A 21,017-nucleotide genomic window follows, 5' to 3' on the forward strand; every position below is an offset into this window, starting at 1 on the left:
GATCAAGTTAGTATTATTTGCAGACAACACAACTGTTTTTGTTCAGGAGAGAACACACAAAATCTAATACAAATAATAACAAAATATACTAATAAAATAAAAAGATGGTTTGGCAAAACAGAATATCTTTGAATCTCAGTAAAACTAACATAATGTTATTTGGTAACAGTAGAAAGGGAAGTCAAACACAAATACAAATAGACGGCGTAGACATTGAAAGGGTAAAATAAATCAAATTTTTTGGTGTAATAATAGATGATAAAATGAACTGGATATCTCATATAAAATATACAACATAAAGTAGCAAGAAATATTTCAATAATGAATAAAGCCAAATATGTTCTGGACCAAAAATCACTTCATATTCTCTACTGCTCACTAGTGTTACCATATCTGAGTTATTGTGCAGAAATATGGGGAAACAACTACGAAAGTACACTTCATTCACTAAATGTGTTACAAAAAAGATAAATTAGAATAATACACAATGTTGGATATAGAGAACATACAAACACTTTATTTATTAAATCAAGAATATTGAAATTCTTGCATTTTTTTATGCACGTACAACACTTAAAAAAAAAAATATATATACAAAAAAAAAAAGAAAAAAATATATATATATATATATATATATATATATATATATATAGCCGAGGCATATTTATTCTTCATACAAATCAGACCTTTCTTCATGTATCTTGCACCAAGAGAGAGGGCGCGTCCACAACAACACCGTGATGACGTCGCATGTTCGGTGACGTCACATCCGCTTCTGTATCAACAATACACAAATAAAAAAAAACTATACAGTGAGTATATATGTATATATATATATATATCCGCCCATCCATTTCTACCGCTTATTCCCTTCGGAGTCGCGGGGGGCGCTGGAGCCTATATATATATATATATATATATATATATATATATATATATATATATATATATATATATATATATATATATATATATATATATTTTTTTTTTTAATTTTATTTTTTATTTTATCGTAATATATATATTTTAATATACATATAGGATATATTAAAGAGCCACGTATTATTAATGTCGCTCGTCTTGCTTTGACTGCATTTAAATCATCGTGACGGTAGATGGCGCGAGGTCGTCGGTTGTTCGCAAACTCCGACTATAGCCGGAGATAACCGAAGAAGTCCGAAATGCGGCGGAGCTGTCCGGAACATCCGGCACCTTCAACATAAACAGCAATGGCGGAAGCAGCTGCATCGTCCACAGCGGCCCCAACGGTATCAGGAGGTTGGACCAAACACGTAACCTGCAGGTAAGACTTGAAGAACCGCTATTAAAATATCGATGATGAGGACATTGCTTGCCTTTTACCGTCAAAATATTGCCGTTAGAAGAGCTGTCGAGGGGCTGACAATAGCGTTTTAGCGACGTTCGGCTATGCTTGTTATTGCCCCCTTGCTGTGTATTAGCTGTGCGATACAACTGAGTTTTTGTGGTCTTTGATGCCACGAGTATGACGACAAACTACGCCCTGAAGCATCTCAAAGCGTTTTAAAAAACATGAGGACGTTGCAGCTAAGTGACATTAACTCCATAAACTGGCAGAGTGGTGACCTGCTTTCCTTAGAACTAATAAAGCGACTACTACTGCCTGGTGAGCAATCTGTTTAGGTCCATGTCAAACGTTTAAACGAGCATGTTTTTGCCATGTCACTGACTGTTACTATAAGTCATGACTAATCCATATGTACTGACAATGTGAATTATATTGCTTGTATTTTCTAAGTTTAGCTGGCCATATAGGTATTGGTTTGCATCTGGGTTGTCCAAAGTGCAGCCCGGGAGCCATTTTGGGACCGCAGCTGCCTTTTTTATTGGCCCTCTGCATTTTGTAAAAATGAACTATAATCCGTATTATGAAGATCTTCTGTTAGATAGGGCAGGTTACTTTATTAGTACACAAAGGTAAACTTGTTTTGCATCCGGCACGATTATGACAATCCATTAAGCTTACAGGAAAAAGTAAAAAAAAAAAGAAAAAAGGCCCAACATGAAGCATTTAGTACATTCGAACATTAGTAAGAATACAAATTGTAAATGTACCCAGTGTTCCCCATAAAAAAGAATAAAATATAGAATCACAATTAGACAAAATTTGGGCCTAGCCGGAACGAAATATAAAATAATAAATTACACATAGAAAAACAAATATGAACGAAACATTGACTACACATTGTTTAGTTATGTTATGGCAGCTGGGACAAAACTGCATTTGTACGTTTTGTTTTGCTTCTTGGGACTAAAAGCTTCCGTCCAGAAGGGAAAGGCTGAAAATGGCTGTGTAGTGAGACACATCAGTTAAAATGGAGGAAGCTACCCTCACTACTTGTTCATTGTACAGAATGGCTGGAGACAGCTTAGTAGAGGCGGGGGAAATAATACATTTTTAGATGCATCGCAATTCGGATATGGACGATTACAGAATCGATGAGTAAACGTCAATAATCGATTTATTTATTGTCCATAAATATATGCAGAGAGTTCTAAAATTTGGGTGACTGCAGCGAGCCACCTCACCGAGAGACCCGACCAGCTCCTTTATTATCGGGCACTTATGGTCCAGTTTTGCACACATTTTCATAAATTTAATATATGTGGGAATTAATTAAACTGTTTCTTATTCCAAATGATTTTTTTTTCTTAAGTTGTAAGGGATAAACGCTTATTGAGTGAAACAAAAATAAATGTTAAACTGCATCATTATACATAAATTAAAGATGCATCAATAATCAATATTTAATCGAATCATAGCTCCTGAATCGTAATCAAATACAGCTGAGACTCAGCAGTTAATTACATGGCTCTTAAACTATGTGATTGAGTGAATTCTTGTCCTTTAGTGACCGATGACTGAATCATGAGACCGGGTGTTACGCTAACTTGCTTTGCCACCTTTATTGTTGCCCTATTTCGTAAAACCAACTTCTCTTACTTGTTGGTACATGCTGTTGTGTATTTGGGATCTGCGTAAGTCCTGAACATTTGTTGTGTCGGCATTGCAGAGAGATATTTATAAAATAATCTTGCTTTCCTTCATAGTTCCGGGAAACGAGCTGTTTGGAATTTACAAACCTGTGATGTTTTTTGCACTGATGATTATCCATGTGGTATAGATTTACCCAAAGTGCTTTGCACGCGTCCGCCATTGTAGTCCGACCCTGTAGTCAATAAGCTCCTTATTTTTCGCTATCCAGACTGGCTCGTACATGCACATGCATCCTCCGCTGTGTCATTTCTAATACAAAGTAGTGTCTAGTTCAAATAAAAGCACTAAAAATCACAACAAAGATGGTGGGGAGAAGACGCTGTCAAAGTGGAGGTACTTAAGAAAGACCGCCCACAAAACGGTGCATCCTGAAAAAACAGTAAAGAAGCAGCTTTAAAACGGTCTGTAAAACATTATTTATGCACAATTTTAATTTGAACTTTTATGTAGACCACAAGGAAGTGTTTTAAATGTAGAAAAAAAATCATAAAATGACCCCTGTAAGACAAAATAAGATGTAGATGCTGTTTTCAGATAGCTTGGCATGTATTGACATGCATTGGATTGGTTTCGGTATCTTTATAGACAAAATGATACCTGCATCCTTTTAATTTTCCTTTTAAAATTTGGATATCCCTGTTTTCTTGAATTTGATTATTTCATTGCTGTACGGTTAACAACAAATAGCACTACTGCAATTTCCCCTTGACAGTTATATTTAATAACCACCACCATTCTTAACAGAAAGCAATAGAAAGACTTCAAACTAACAGACAAGGTTAAAATAAAGACATCAGTAATGGGGTGACAAACAATTCTATAATGTTTTAATGTGAATATACTCTGACAAAACTGAACTACTGTTCACCAGTTTGAATGGCACAACATGTTCCTGGCTTAATGACCCCCTTTTATTTGCAGATATTTTTTGCATGGTCTATGCAAAGAAGGAGACAACTGCCGCTATTCTCACGATCTGACGAACAGCCAGCCTGCAGCCATGCTCTGCAAGTTCTTTCAGAAGGGAAACTGTGCGTTTGGGGATCGCTGCAGGTGAGCGGTTGGCAAACGAATCAAAGCTGTTATAAAATAGATCTTTGAGCAAACATTACAGCAGGTGTTTGGTTCAAGTGTCAGTTGCTCTGTTACGACTTCCCCGTCTAAAACAAGGTGCTGACACAGCCAAATAATAGGTGGCAGCATTGCAGGCAAGGTTTTCCTTGAAGTATTAGAAGTCCTTTAGGAGATACGACACCTGAACCTGCTGCATCCAAACGTCAACATGTTACTGTCTATGGCAGCTGTCGTGACTATGACATATTGTACTTCGAAATGTCTTAATAATTGATCTCAAGAATCTGTGGCACTTGTCCACCGTGCTACCACAGGGCTATACGCGTAGCTTTTTCACTAGTAGCACTTGTTACTAAATGAAAAACATTTTTGTAGCACAGAAAAAAAATTAGGATCAATATGAAATGTCTTAAATATCACAATTTCTTTATTAACACTCAAACAGTGTACATGTGCACTCATACATATTAACACAACGCCATTATAAGGCCCACCGTAACACTCAATTAAACAAAGAGAACATCACTGAACTGTGCGAGCACTAGGGCTGAGCGATTTGGACCAAAACTAATACCGCTGTATTTTTAGTTTGAATACCGGTATTCTATATATACCGGTATATTAAAAAAAAGTTCAAAGTGGATTGCCTTTGTGTTTTATGGCTCGATAACCAGTGTTGAGAGCACTCAGATAAGTTTTGTTGTAGTAGTAACGTAATGTGGTGTTTATTCTTTAAAAAGTAATAAGTTGTATGTCAAAGCAAATTTCGTCATTTTGTTTATGAATGTTAAAGGTTATCGCTTTATATCCTCATGCTTGTGCGCGGGCATAGAAGGAGCTTATACTCGCTTCCCGAGCTCCCTCATCGCCGGCTTGAGTGTCTCCAGGTCATCAGAAAAGGTGGGCGCTCAGATTAGTCGTGCTGCCGCTACTTTCCAATTGTTACGAATGGCCATACTTTCATCTAACTGACCATTCTTTAAAAAAATAAAAAAAAAATCCAAACTTTAACCACACTTGAGATTTAATATTCGCGGGTGCATTGTTTTTAAACTCTTTCAGTGCTGTCTCCCATGTTGCTCTGTTGCTGTCACTCACATATGAAAACAGTACTCTCGTATTTGTGATGACGTACATGTATGCTTGCGTGCGTACGTGCATACATGTACGCGTGCATACATACATGCGTACGTGCACCATCATGTACGTACAGACATGTGTGCGTACGTACATACATGTGTGCGTGCGTGCGTACGTACATACATGTGTGCGTGCGTGCGTACGTACATACGTGTGTGCATGCGTACTTGCGTACATGTATGTGTGCGTGCGTACGTACATACATGAATATGTGCGTGTGTGCTTCCGTACGTACATGTATGTGTGCGTACGTACATACATGTATGCATGAGTGCGTGCAAGTGTTGCCTTAAATGAGGGCCCATATTTTAGGGCACCTAGGCAAGTTAGAAGGGCTCCAAGGCAAACATTACTTTCTTTCGAGGCACGATATATATATATATATATATATATATATATATATATATATATATATATACACACATGAGATCTATGGCTGCCAAATAAATAATTAAGATTATTGTTATCAATAATAAAATCATGATTACTGATTGTTATGTAATGCATTGATAGGGTGTGAACGTAAAACCACGCCGGTTAGCGAGGGAAAATTACGTTAAATCAAGCGCTTGGCTCCGTTTACTCCGAGGGGAAATCTCCCGAGCAAAGTCTGTGTAGCTAGTCCGCCATGATTATCAAGCTAAATGAGGCTAGTGTGCATGCGCCTGACTTCGTGTTGCCTAAAATGCATCAATAAATGACGGGGTTTAGGTAATTAAAACATTTGACGTATTACCAACCATCGGGAATTTTATCGCAAATTATCATTATACCTTTTGTTACATTCCTAACCCATTAACAAGTAAAAAGTCAAGGGTGGTCAGGGCATGTTTTTGCCGCCAATGTTGGTCAATTTTTTAGGGCATTACGGCAAATGACGAGGGCGGTCGCGGCTTTTGCCGCAGTTGCTTTGGTTAAATTCGAGCCCTGATATATGTATATGCTGTAAAAAAAGGCTTAAAACATGCAGGTCCCTTTTGAGAGGCAGATTAGGCACCCAGGCTGTTGTCAAGATACCCAGACAGACGCAGCTCGTCCAGACGCTGTCTGGCTCCCAAGGAGCATCCCCATAGTTACCAAAGCAATGCAACAACCGCCACACCAGCACTTATAAACTACCTTAGGGGGCTTGTTGGGAAGACTGTAATGCATTGAGTCACGGCTGCCGTCGTTGACAAGTCACAATCCTTTGTCCTTGTGATTGGAGGATGCCCTCTTTTTTTGTTTTTGTTTGTCTTGTCTACCTTCTTTACCCGATATTAAGACGCAAAAGAAAAGGCAGCCAAAGTGGGGGTTTGTAAAAGGCTGTCTATTGTGCAGGACTCAGTGATGCCCCCCTCCCGCCCCCCAGCTTTTGTAGCCCCCAGGGCCAGACAGAGTGCACTGCGTGCTGCATAGCAATTGCATAACACTCTCAATTTCTCTCATCTGCTGTTGCCGGGTTCCCCAGGTTCACTCATCTGCATCACTCCTCATTTATTTATGTACAGCTACAGCACCTCCCGCCCCTGCCCCCTTGTCCTTATCTAGCACTCGAGTGTCTTTCTGGGAACAGTGTTTAATGTGTGCACCAAGTGTACCAGCCGTCATTAATGAAGTGGCTGGAGGAGCGATGGTCGTATTTAGACCACTGTGTGCGCTGGCTGCTGTGGCATGTTAAGTTAGGCCATGTCTACAGGGTGGATCCATCCATCCATTTTCTACCGCTTGTCCCTTTCGGGGTAGCGGGGGGTGCTGGAGCCTATCTCAGCTGCATTCGGGCGGAAGGTGGGGTACACCCTGGACAAGTTGCAACCTCATCACAGGGCCAACACAGATAGGCAAACAACATTCACACTCACATTCACACACAAGGACCCATTTAGTGTTGCCAATCAACTTATCGCCAGGTGCAATTCTTTAAAGGTGGGAAGAAGCCGGAGTACCCGGAGGGAACCCACGCAGTCCCGGGGAGAACATGCAAACTCCACACAGAAAGATCTCGAGCCCAGGATCGAACCTAGGACCTTCAGTATAATTTAATTCCTCACCCTAATAGACATTAGAGAAGTCAAACTTCAAAGGGTCCCTATTATGACAAAACAACTTTGTTTACCTGATTGTACCTGCTTATATAGGACTGTCTCAGGAAATTAGAATATTGTGATAAAGTTCTTTATTTTCTGTAATGCAACTAAAAAAAACGAAAATGTCATACATTCTGGATTCATTACACATCGACTGAAATATTGCACGCCTTTTATTATTTTAATATTGCTGATTATGGCATAGAGCTTAAGAAAACTCAAAAATCCTATCTCCAAAAATTAGAATATTTCCTCAGACCAAGTAAAAAAAAATTTATAACAGCAAAACAAAATCAAACATTTGAAAATGTCAATTAATGCACTCAGTACTTGGTTGGCAATTCTTTTGCACGGATAACTGCATCAATGCGGCGTGGCATGGAGGCGATCAGCCTGTGGCATTGTTAAGGTGTTTTGGATGCCCAGGATGCTTCAATAACGGACTTTAGCTCATTTGCATTATTGGGTCTGGTGGACCAAAATTGTTTATGTATAAAAACGATATTGTAAAGTTACAAAGAACCTAAAATTAGTATTATTTGCAGATCAGACAACAGTGTTTTGTTCCGGAGAGAACACACAGAAGCTAATACAAATAATAACAGAAGAAATTAGCAAATTAAAAAGATGGTTTGACAAAAACAGACTATCTTTGAATCTCAGTAAAACTGAGGTGTTATTCAATAACAGGAAAAAAAGTCAAATACAAATAGACTGAGTAGACACTGAAAGAGTAAAGGAAAAAACATTTTTGGGTGTAATAATAGATGATCAAATAAACTTGAAATCTCATATACAAAATATACAACATAAAGTAGCGAGACATATTTATATAACGAATAAAGCAAAATATGTTCTGGACCAAAAATCCGTTCATATTCTCTATAGTTCATATTCTCAATGCAGCCTATGGAAACTCTGCCACGTATCGTCATCCCATAGAAGCACCCGCACAACCACGATGTACCCCCTTGCGAAATTGGATCCCTGTCACACTGTAGCCTTGGCATGACGGAAAACTTTTTAAAGACTTGTCACTCACATGTCTTTTTTTCCTACTTTTAATAAAAACAGGACTTATGTCTTGTATTTATTAAAAAATATTTATTGCATGGTCAAACTCTTCATGTTAAAACTTTATTAAGTGCAATCTAATGACTATCAGGCTGCAGCATCATTGTTTTCTTTCCCCCGTTACCATTGTGTCTTCTTTCTGTATGTTTCCATAGGTTTGAACACCACAACCCTTCACAAGACGACCTGCCAACACCTGAGCCATTGCCTTCCACCTCCCGGAGCAGCCAGCCCGATCCGGAGCTCAGTGGGCCGTTGCCTGGCCTAGGGGCACAAGATTGGGTCAACGCTGCAGAATTTGTCCCAGGGCAGCCATACTGTGGACGTGGTGAGTAATGACTTCTGAGAGGTCCGAGGAGGTGCAGAGTGTCAATTCAATGGTGTGGGTAGTTTTCCTTTTCAGCAACTAAATACTCCTCTAAATAGGCAATGCACAACACTGTAAATATTAATTATGTATGAGGTACAGTTGCCACTCATTGCTGCTGCTTATCAATCAAGGGTAGAAAGAATAACTAGTGCAGTTCATCCTCTTACTGTACTTTCCAGGCTCCAGAGCGCACCAGTATTTAAGCCGCAGCCACCAAATTTTTGCAGAAATAAATATTTTTACATATATTAACCACATCAAACCATTAGCCACAGATATATACCGGTACAAAATATTTTGTAAATGTTTTTTTGCAATTTAGAAATATTATTTTGTATCTCAAGTATCTAACGTGTATCTCAATAAATGCGATCATTCCGACTTCTGTCATTCACATTATTTATTTGAATACAAAAATACTTCTGACCACTCAGTTACTGCTAAAACATGAACTTTTACTTACAGCAAGTAATGAAAAGTCCATTGTTCTTGGTTTCAACAGTAACACTAGTGTGAATGGCTGCAAGGCGCCGACTGGTGGTGAGTATATGGAAAGTTAGAGGGAGTTACAGACAAATCTTTTTCCACTTTCAAATCGCTGTACAGACAGACAACTCGTACACGGCAGTAGTGTCGCAAAAGTCACGTGTAGAAGAAAACAGCAAATAGAGGGTTCCTACTTCACACAAGCCTAAATACGCAAACACACTTGTTTTTTTTACACACACGCCAATCGAAATTTGGACAGAGATTTTTTTTTTACACACAGACAAATCATAATACGGAATGACAACCTAAAACACACACATGTAAATCTGATTACATACACACAGATTGATATACAGACACACATTGGTACACACACGTGTGAATTGGATTACACATTTTGAGATTGTGATTGAGATGCACGTTTTGCTACAATAATACTTCCATATTACATACTTTAATTGTTTCCAAACGGTCCCTGTCACAAGGCAGTACAATGGCTGATCAAGCAAAACAGAAGTCATCCTCATGGACCTACTAGCTGCGGAAGCTAGCTCTCCAATCAGCTAAACCAGGAGTGCCCACACTTTTTCAGAAGGCGAGCTACTTTTCAAATGACCAAGTCGAGGTAATCTACCTCATCTTCACACACACGTATCATATCAATTGTATGCATGTTCGAAATAAACTCAAACCATAAGATATACATACATACATTCCTTTCTTTCGGGGCGGTATAGCTCGGTTGGTAGAGTGGCCGTGCCAGCAACTTGAGGGTTCCAGGTTCGATCCCCGCTTCCGCCATCCTAGTCACTGCCGTTGTGTCCTTGGGCAAGACTCTTTACCCACCTGCTCCCAGTGCCACCCACACTGGTTTAAATGTAACTTAGATAATGGGTTTCACTATGTAAAAGCGCTTTGAGTCACTAGACAAAAGCGCTATATAAATATAATTCACTTCACATGAAGACAAGAATATAAGTTGGTGTATTACCTTATTCTGATTACTTTTATTGATTAGAATTAGACAGGATTCACAGTATTGCTGATAATTTACATTGTGGGGGAGAAAAAAAGTCCTCCTTTCGGTTCAATACCACATGAAAGTGGTTGGTTTTTGGCATCTTATTTGTCCAGCTTCCATACTCTGTTTTTAAATACTTTACAATAAATACATTGAGGGTAAACTCTTTAGCTTGCTAGCTTTTGTGCGCTAGCTTTCGGGACTCTTATTTTGTCAGTGCAGGCAGGATGAAGCAGTACCTTTTTATTGCGAAGGCAGGAACTGTCTTTAGGCTTTTGACGGCAGTCTGTTGAAGTAAAAACTGTTTCTTGCCTTCCTGTTGGTCGTTTTTTTCTTAATACTGAACTTGCATCACCACGCGTCATCTCACAAGATCCACAGGAGCCGCGAATGTCAAACAAGTAACGAAAGTGACGTCAGGTCTCTAGGTGAGGTGGCTTGTCACAGTCAGCCACGTTTTAGAACTGTCTGCATTACTTTATTTACAATAAATAAATTGTTAATCGATTATTGACATTTATTAATCAATTTTATAATTGTTCATGTCTGAATTGCGATGCGTCTTAAAATCGATTATTTTCCCCACTTTTATAGTGAAGATTGTTGATCGATAATTTTTATGACTAGTTTTTTTTTTTTTAATGGCTTGCTGGCGATCGACTGATACACCCACCGCAATCGAACGGTAGCTCGCGATGGATGTAATGGGCTAAACTGACTCAGTAAGTCCTCGTAGACATTTTGGTGAATTTACAAAACTGAAACAATAATGCCATTTTAAGTTAATAATACTAACATAGACTCTTGTAACCGTGTTAGCATATTTCTTAACGCTAACTTGATTACATTACCATAGCACGTACAATTATGCATGAAAACGCTCCTACAGACATCACACATGGGACGGTTTAGTGAGTATGAATTGTTTGTTATATTGTAAAACTTACAAACGTTGCTTGGAGTGATGAATTAATAATTGTTTCGAGCAGAAAAGCTGTGGACTTATAGCAGACGAAACAAGATATACTTCCGGTTCAAGGCATAAAACAGGAAGTACATTTTCAACCCGCAGCACCTGCAGTGAGCGAACTCTTTAAAAGGTGGCTATGTAGCACAAACAATACCACGCCTTTTCAGTGTATCTGTTGGTGTTAAACTATTCGTTGAATACAAAACATAAAGGCCATAAGTGAAGAGAAATCCATAAATTGGCTGCACTCTTTATAAACCACAGGGTTCAAAGCGTAGGAAAAAGTATTTGCTTGTAGTCCGGAAAGCACAGTAATTGGTCGATTGATCAAGAATGTCGCCACAATGTAAAACATGTTTTTGTCCTGTGTTTCTAGCGGAGTCGGCGAACGCTCAGAGCCCTGGTCCCCTCATCGAGGAGTTTGACAGCGAAGCAACGCGTCACAGCAAAGAGCAGCTGAGGAAGCAACTCTGTCCGTACGCCGCCGTTGGAGAGTGCCGCTATGGCCTCAACTGCGTCTATCTCCACGGCGACATTTGCGACATGTGCGGCCTGCAGGTTCTCCACCCCACCGACACGAACCAGCGATCGGAGCACACGAAGGTGCTTGTCACCTGGCATTGTGATCTCCACCTTTTATTTGTAGGGATGTCAGCTTGACCCTTTCACTCTCTGCTAGGCCTGCATCGAAGCCCACGAGAAAGACATGGAAATCTCCTTTGCTATCCAGCGCAGCAAGGACATGATGTGCGGCGTGTGCATGGAAGTGGTGTTCGAGAAGACCAACCCGAGCGAGCGTCGCTTTGGCATCCTGTCCAACTGCAGCCATTGCTACTGCCTGAAGTGCATCCGTAGGTGGAGAAGCGCCCGGCAGTTTGAGAGCAGAATCATCAAGTGAGTCATGTTTGGAAGAAGGAAATCATGTTTGAGCTTTTTCAACGGTGGGCAGGAATGTGTTTGTTTGAAGCAACACTGGACATTTTCATCTACAGCTAGATGCTAACATTTTCATAAACCCACTCTATTTAATAATCATATGAACAACCATATTCTAATATTTACATCAACAACTATGTTGTAATAATTACATGAACAACTATATTGTAATACATACATGCACATGTATATAGTAATATTTAAATGAACGTCTTTATTGTAATATTTACATGAAAAACTATGTTGTAATTTTATGTGAACATCCGTATTCCCATATTTACATGAGTATCTACCGGTATGTTGAAATATTTGCATGAACAACTATATTCAAATTTTTACATGACCAAATATATTGTAATATTAACATGAACATCTATCTATATTGAAGTATTAATATGAAACTCATATTGAAACATTTGCATGAACAACCATATTGAAATATTTACATGAACAACTATTTTAGATTAATATTCACATTAATATCTATCATGAACTATATTTGAATATTCACATGACTTAATATTAGAGATGTCCAATAATATCGGCCTGCCGATACTATCGGCCGATAAATGCGTTAAAATGTAATATCGGAAATTATCGGTATCGGTTTTTTTATTATCGGTTTATTTTATTTTTTTTATTTTATTTTTTTAAATTAAATCAACATTAAAAACACAAGATACACTTACAATTAGTGCACCAACCAAAAAACCTCCCTCCCCCATTTACACTCATTCACACAAAAGGGTTGTTTCTTTCTGTTATTAATATTCTGGTTCCTACATTATATATCAATACAGTCTGCAAGGGATACAGTCCGTAAGCACACATGATTGTGCGTGCTGCTGGTCCACTAATAGTACTAACCTTTAACAGTTAATTTTACTCATTTTCATTAATTACTAGTTTCTATGTAAATGTTTTTATATTGTTTTACTTTTTTATTCAAGAAAATGTTTTTAATTTATTTATCTTATTTTATTTTATAAAATTTTTTTAAAAGTACCTTCCTTATCTTCACCATACCTGGTTGTCCAAATTAGGCATAATAATGTGTTAATTCCACGTCTGTATATATCGGTTGATATCGGTATCGGTAAGGGTTGGAATTGGGGGTTAAATCACCAAAATGATTCCCGGGCGCAGCCACCGCTGCTGCCCACTGCTCCCCTCACCTACCAGGGGGTGATCAAGGGTGATGGGTCAAATGCAGAGAATAATTTCGCCACACCTAGTGTGTGTGTGACAATCATTGGTACTTTAACTTTTAACTTTAATTAAAGAGTTGGACAATATCGGAATATCAGATATCTGCAAAAAGCCATTATCGGACATCCCTACTTAATATATTGTAATATTTAAATGAACATGTATCTATTAGTTTTAACAACGATTCGATATTTGTGGTTGCTGATACGATTCAGGAACGATGTTTTTTTCAAACGATATGAATGTTGTCTGTCTATCTGTGTTGGCCCTGTGATGAGGTGGCGACATCCCGATTGTAGCTGAGATAGGCTCTAGCACCCCCCGCGACCCCGAAGGGAATAAGCGGTAGAAAATGGATAGATGGATACATTGAGTTGATATCGATTCAGTAATTTTTTAGCAAAACAAATCAAGCAGTGTGACTGTGAAATACATAGTGGATACTGGACACTGCAGGTGAAGTTTCCTTTATTCCTGTTATTTCTTGTAAGGGAATTATGTATAAATGAATTATGGATACAAACAAGCACGTAAACAACAATTAATGGCCAATGCCTTCACATCTTATTTGAATAAAGTGCAACTTTGCCTGAGGGGCTGGACAGGACAAAAAAATAAAAGAATAAAGTGCAACCAACACATTCGGTTGAAATAACCGCAAGAAACATTTTCTGCTCACATTTTAAGCATTCAAGCAATTTTTAATAAAAGTACAGTAACCAACAATTTAACAGTAGATTTACCTGCCAAATAATGTTCTTCGCTTTGGCATCGCCGATGAAGAACAGCATCCCAGGTTTGCGGAAGCATGTATGCCCCCTCATCCCTGTTGATGGTGTTGCCCCCTCACTTCCTCATTTCCATAATGTCCTTGATCCATCTCTTGTAATTATTTCTTTCTCATCAAATTACTTCCCGGGAGTCGGTGCATCGCGGTAACTTGTTTTAGTGACGCCACAGAAAAGAAAAATAGACGTAATGTTAAACATTACTTTATTATTAAAAGTGTTAAACTTCATATAGTCTACCGTTTTTAAATCCAACATTTTCCTTTTTCTAGTATCGATAAAATCGATCAATTCTCTGTTAAAGCGACCTTGGATCGATACCTATCCCTTGGAAGGTAAACTCGCCGAACACAGATCGATATACCGGTACTTGAAATTCTGAAATATAAATCAATATCGAAGTTTCGATCAATCATTACACATGTATTGAAATATTTTGCATGAACAAACTATTTTATAATAATATTCATAATTACATCTTTACTTGCATGTAAAGCTATATTTTAATATTTACATGAACAGCTATATTCTAGTTTTTACATGAACAGCTACAGTCTAATATTTACATGAATAACTATTCTAGTATTTACATGAACAGATACAGTCTAATATTTACATGAATAACTATATTCTCTATTATGAATATTCATATGAACATTTATATTCTATATTTACATGAACAATTTTTTAAATGTTTACATGAGCCGCTATATTCTAATATTTACACGAACAGCTATAATCTCTTATTACAATTTGTATGAACATCTATATTCTATATTTACATGAGCCGCTATATTCTAATATTTACACGAACAGCTATAATCTCTTATTACAATTTGTATGAACATCTATAGTCTATATTTACATGAACAGCTATATTCTAATATTTACATGAACAACTGTATTCTCTAATATTATTCATATGAACATCTATATTTATTTACATGAATAACCACTATTTAATACTTACTTACATGAACAGCTATATTTCAATATATTTAGACGAACAGCATTTTTTTTTAAATTTAGACAACCGACTATATTTTGATATTTAGACAAACTATTATATTTACATGAACAGCTATATTGTAATATTTTTATGAAAACCTACATTCTATATTAATATTCATAAGAACATCTATATTATATATTTACATGAACAGCTGTTTTGTATATTCTACAGTCATGGCCAAAAATATTGGCACCCCTGCATTTCTGTCAGATAATGCACCACTTCTCCCAGAAAGTTATTGAAATTGCAAAGGCTTTGGTATTCACATGTTTATTTCTTTTGTTTGCATTGGAACAACACAAAAACACCCCCAAAAAAGCCAAATCTGATATTATTTTACACAGAACTCCAACAAAGGACTGGACAAAATTATTGGCACCCTCAAGTTAATATTTAGTAGCACAAGCTTTGGAAAAAATAACTGAAATCAATCGCTTCCTGTAACCATCAATGAGTTTCTTACACCTTGTTACTGGAATTTTGGACCACTCTTCTTTTGCAAACGGCTACAGGTCTCTCAGATTTGAAGGGTGCCTTCTCCCAACTGCTGTTTTTAGATCTCTCCACAGATGTTCTATAGGATTTAGATCTGGACTCATTGATGGCCACTTCAGAACTCTCCAGTGCTTTGTCTTAAGACATTTTTGTGTGCTTTTTGAAGTATGCTATGGGTCGTTGTCCTGGGCCCTACATTATGCCCCATAATTATTTGGTAGTCCTCAGATTTCATGATGCCATGCACACAGTCAAGGCATCCGGTCATTGAACCTCCACCATGTGTGACTGTAGAGATGGTGTCTCATTTTGTTTTTTGTAAACGGTGTGATGATGTGCTTTACCAAAAAGCTCCACTTTAGTGTCACCTGTCCACAGGACGTTCTCCCAGAAGGATTGTGGCTTCCTTAGGTAAGTTTTTGCAAACTCCAGTCTTGCTTTTTTATGTCTCTGTGTCAGCAGTGGGGTCCTCCTGGGTCTCCTACCATAGCGTCCCTTTTAATGGAGATGGCGACGGATAGTGCGAGCTGACACTGTTGTACCCTGTGTCTGCAGGTCAGCTTGAATTTGTTTGGAAGTGGATCGAAGTTCTTTAACCACAATTCTAACAATCCTTCATTGCAGTCTTTCATAAATGTTTCTCTTTTGTCCACGTCCAGGGAGGTTAGCTACAGTGCCATGGCCTTTAAACTTCTTAAAGGTTCAAAGTTCAAGGTTCAACTTTATTTTCCCCGCGGGGAAATTTGTCTTGGGCACAGTGCATCATTGCTTTCTTAACATACACAAAAACAACAGAACAAAAACACAAGCACAGACACAACCACAACCAGACAACTAACATTTAAACATCAGAACATGGAGCTTGATAGACATAGGTGGCACTTTGATGTAGGCATAAAATCTACAGTATGGAGATAAAGATAAAGTACCAGTGTGCATTGCACTAGAGCTCATGGATAATGATGACATTGCACACAGGAAACACAGGAACATTTAGATCTCTGGAGATGGACTTGTAGCCTTGAGATTGTCCATGCTTTCCCACAATCTTGGTTCTCAAATCTTCTAAGAGTTCTTTGCACTTTCTTTTCTCCATGCTCAGTGTAGTACACACCACACAAAGGTTGAGTCAACTTTTGTCCATTTTAACTGGCTGCAAGTGTGATTTCTATATTGCCAGCACCTGTTACTTGCTACAGGTGAGTTTAATTACAAATTAAAGAAGCGTCACATGCTTAGAATACAACTATTTCTTACAATTTTGAAAAGGTGCCAATCATTTTGTCCAGTCCATTTTTGGAATTCTGTGTAAAATAATATCAGATTTGGCTTTTGTTTTTTGTTGTTGTTCCAAAGCAAACAAAAAAAATAAACACGGGAATACCAAAGCGTTTGTAATTCCAACAATTTTCTGGGAGAAGTTGTGCATTATCTGACAGAAATGCAGGGGTGCCAATATTTTTGGCCATGACTGTTTTTTCTAATATTTACATAAACATCTATGTTGAAATATTTGCATGAATATTAATATCTATATTCTTTATTTACACAAACAGCTATAAATGTAATATTTACATGAACAACTACATTGTAATGTTTAGACGAACAACTGTGTGACCAAGGTGTATATTTGGTACAGATCTTGTCCGGAATGCAGAATCACTTCCAACTTTGTCATCCCGAGCGAGTACTGGGTGGAAGACAAAGAAGAGAAGCAGAAGCTCATCCAGACGTACAAAGAAGGCATGGGGTGAGAGAGTACATCCTGCATTTCTTTTCTTCATTACGTTTCTGTGATGATGTTTGTCTTCTCATTCGGTCCTCCACAGGAGCAAACCGTGCCGGTACTTTAACGAGGGGCGTGGAACGTGTCCCTTTGGGTCCAACTGCTTCTACAAGCACGCTTTTCCCGACGGGCGACTGGAGGAAGCTCAGCCTCCGCGGAGACAAACCGGGTCCAACAGCAGCAGGAACCGGGTAACCATCGACATACTGTTTGTTTCAAAATGACTTCTGCTACTGCCAGGTGATACAAACTGTTTCACCAAGTGACGCATAGTGAAACATTATTTTAATATTTGTAATAAAAACTAAAATATCGGCCTTTTGTTATAGTATATATATATATATATATATATATATATATATATATATACTTTAAGTGCATATTAGTTTTATGATCATAACTTTTTTTTTACTTTTTCTTAGATTACACTTTTTCCCCCCATGTTTACAATAGTTTTGTTTGTTTACTTATCTTGATCAATTTACATTTTTAGAATGGAAATGTTTTTTGCAAAACCAAACAAAAAACATCCTGCATGCCATCTTAGTGTTCTTGGTAACAATGTGTATTATCACGAGTACTGTAGAGGTATAGTATAGTGGGGGACATTTTGCCCCCACCCCTCTTTTTTTTCTTTTACCATTTATTTTAAATGTGCTCTTGCGCCCTCTGCTGGTCAGTCATTACGCAGCATTGAACTTTCTCAGCTCACTTCCTAAGAAATGATGATGCACAGAATAAGGAGCAGGAAACCACCACAATGATTCTTTCACCCTTAGAACTCGAGACAGACGCGCTTGTGGGACATCCTGGACGAGCGGGAAAGCACCGACTCATTCGATAACGACGACGACGAGATGGTGACATTCGAGCTGAGCGAAATGCTTCTCATGCTGCTCGCCGCCGGAACCGACGACGACGTGACCGACTCTGAGGACGAATGGGACTTGTTTCACGAGGATTTGGATGATTTTTACGAGATTTACCTATAGCTACACCCCACCTCCTCAACATATATATATATATATATATATATATATATATATATATATATATATATATATATATATATATATATATATAACTAAACCCTAGAATGGACTGTCTTGTGCGAGTGATGGACAGTAGCGTCTCCTTCCCTCTTGTATTGTGGCAGTGCCTTTAAAGCAGGCCATTCATAAAAACTCTTTAAAAAGATGAAAGTAAGAAAAATGCACATTTTCTAGACATCTATCCCTGTGGGTTTTATCCTGGTGTTCTCCAAGCAAAAAATATCACAAAATGTATTCAGATTTTGCTGAAACAAGTTTATTTGTGGACCTCGGTTTCACTTGTTGATCATCTACCTGGCTTTTGTACATACGTCAGACACTCATCATTTATTAGCACTTGTAAGATATTCCATCTTTTCAAGGCAAGAACTGTTCCTTCCCCTCTTATAGCTTCTATATTGTGCTAAATAGTAACCATGTCCACGTTCCTGGTGTACTGCAATGTATTTACTGTACTTTGGGGAGCATTGAGATACATTTATTGCACATTTTAAGCTCACAGGAGGAATAATGTAAAAGTTAAAAACTGTCCCTTGTTTTTGTTCCATGCAATGGTCTAACGCTAACCGTCATGTACTTGGGACACAGCAATGGTGTCATACCAAAAGTCCAATGAAAAATAATTTCCTTCCCGGTTGGCTTCATTTAACTTTTGTTTTTTTAAATTAAGTTACATTTGGATTGTATATGCCAAATACTTCTCCATGCTTGGTAGCTGGTTTCAACCTGTTGAAGTCCGTCGGAATGCATATGTTTATACTGAAATGTGTGTTTTCTATGTTCCACGGCCCTCCATCTTAACTTGAAATTAAAGTTTATTATCAAATCCTGCTGTTGTGGAGTCCATTTGAGCCACAATTAAGTCAACCATGTTTGGAATGGCCCAAGTCTCAAATCAGACCCATTGAGGAGCGTCTAAATAACTCCATATTTTAAAATCCATGTACTGAGTGATTTAGCATTTGTGCCTCACAGCGAGAAGATCCTGTCGTAGTAAACTGCGATTGAGGTGAAACAGAATGTGTGGCTTGTGCAGCCCTTTGAGACATTTGTGATTAAGGGCTATTGATTGAATTTTGAACTTAAGTTACATATCAAACAAATTGGGATATAAACCTAGTTCCCCCATATTTGGAGCCCACAGTGAACTATGATAGAGGTAAAACACAGTAACTCTTAAGAGGAGCTCTGTCTCAGTTAAACTACGATATAGGTGAAACAAAACTTTGGAGCTCTGTAAGTTACCAAGCTACCAGACCAGGATTCAAACCCAGTACCCCTTGTTGGTGGCCAAGTGTGAAGCACTAATCTATCTTTAAGATAGATCAGTAGTTTGAGGCCGGTGATGGTCTGCATACCTCTCCAAACCGCCTTCATGTTGTTGTCCTTCAGCTTCCCTTCCAGCTTCCTCTAGTTCTCCTTGGCCTCCCTGAGTTTGGTCCTCAGCAGCCTCTGAACTCTTTTCACCTCCTCCCAGCATTGAATGCCCTCTTCTTCTCATTCAGTATGGCTTTGATGTCCTTGGTCAACCACGGCTTGTTGTTTGGGTAGCAGGTGACCGTCCTTGATGGTACATTTGAGTCAACACAGAAGTTGATATAGTCTGTGACGCACTCTGTGAGCCCGTCAATGTTCTCTGCATGAGGCTCCATGAGCACCTGCCAGTCAGTTACCTCAAAACAGCCCTGTAGTGTCTCTTGGACCCCTTCTGACCACCTCACTTTTTTTTTGGTCACAGGCTGTCTTTTGACCAGAGGCACATAACAGAGGTTGGGGTATTGAGTTATTTCCGCATTTTCAGACCAAGACATGGACCAGTACTCCTCCGCTTCTCTGGTCAAAGTTCCACAGACAAGTGGAAGCGCTGGGTAACCAATCATGTGTTAGGATCCACTGACTTTGAGGCTGAGTTTGACAGTTAATCTAAATTCATGAAATACTTCAATAAACCCTCCAAAGGATTGATTACTTTACAACATGTAAGATCAATGTTAATATATGGTAATATATTTTAGAGGAAAACTGTTCTACTGTGTCTGTGACACTTGAACATGTGTATGGTTCTATGATTTGATTTTTTAAGGTCATTTTTTAATGTTTTTTTGTTTATTTATTTTGATTTTGTTCTATAATTGTTTATTTTTACAATCTATTTCACAAACCAAGCTCAGCAGAAGAGAATTGTACTAACTATATAAAACAATATAAACAAACACTACACTGTAAAGAAAAATCCTATTTTTATGGTTCATCTACTCAAAATTTCTACTGTAATTTTTCAATTTTTTAAAAATAGTTTATAAAACTGTAGAATTGAAGACATTATCTGTAAATGAACAATCCGCCTGTTATTTTAAGTAATATGCCAGTAATGACAAACTGTATATTTCTATTTTTTTTTACAGAAAAATACCAAATTAATTATACATAGTATTATCTGTTTTCTTAAATTACTTTCAAATTCATGTAAAATTACAGTAATTATCTTTCATTAAATA

General features: G+C 38.0%; 1 protein-coding gene across 1 annotated transcript; it reads left to right on the plus strand.

Annotated features, from left to right (window-relative positions):
• Positions 1–1,143: 1,143 nt before the first annotated feature.
• mkrn1 (makorin, ring finger protein, 1) lies at positions 1,144–19,345 on the plus strand. Its single transcript, XM_061960691.1, has 8 exons — positions 1,144–1,303; positions 3,959–4,090; positions 8,547–8,719; positions 11,618–11,844; positions 11,921–12,135; positions 17,321–17,431; positions 17,511–17,658; positions 18,247–19,345. The coding sequence occupies exons 1-8, from the start codon at positions 1,230–1,232 to the stop codon at positions 18,457–18,459; spliced, it is 1,293 nt and encodes a 430-aa protein (XP_061816675.1). The 5' UTR covers positions 1,144–1,229; the 3' UTR covers positions 18,460–19,345.
• Positions 19,346–21,017: the final 1,672 nt, after the last annotated feature.

This window comes from Nerophis lumbriciformis, linkage group LG05 (genome assembly GCF_033978685.3).
Source record: "Nerophis lumbriciformis linkage group LG05, RoL_Nlum_v2.1, whole genome shotgun sequence".
Classification (NCBI taxonomy): domain Eukaryota; kingdom Metazoa; phylum Chordata; class Actinopteri; order Syngnathiformes; family Syngnathidae; genus Nerophis; species Nerophis lumbriciformis.

Coding starts and splice junctions, on each gene's coding strand:
- mkrn1 (XM_061960691.1), top strand. CDS start 1,230: ATGGCGGAAGCAGCTGCATCGTCCACAGCGGCCCCAACGGTATCAGGA. Junction 4,091..8,546: donor GCGTTTGGGGATCGCTGCAG/GTGAGCGGTTGG, acceptor ATGTTTCCATAG/GTTTGAACACCACAACCCTT. Junction 12,136..17,320: donor TTTGAGAGCAGAATCATCAA/GTGAGTCATGTT, acceptor TATTTGGTACAG/ATCTTGTCCGGAATGCAGAA.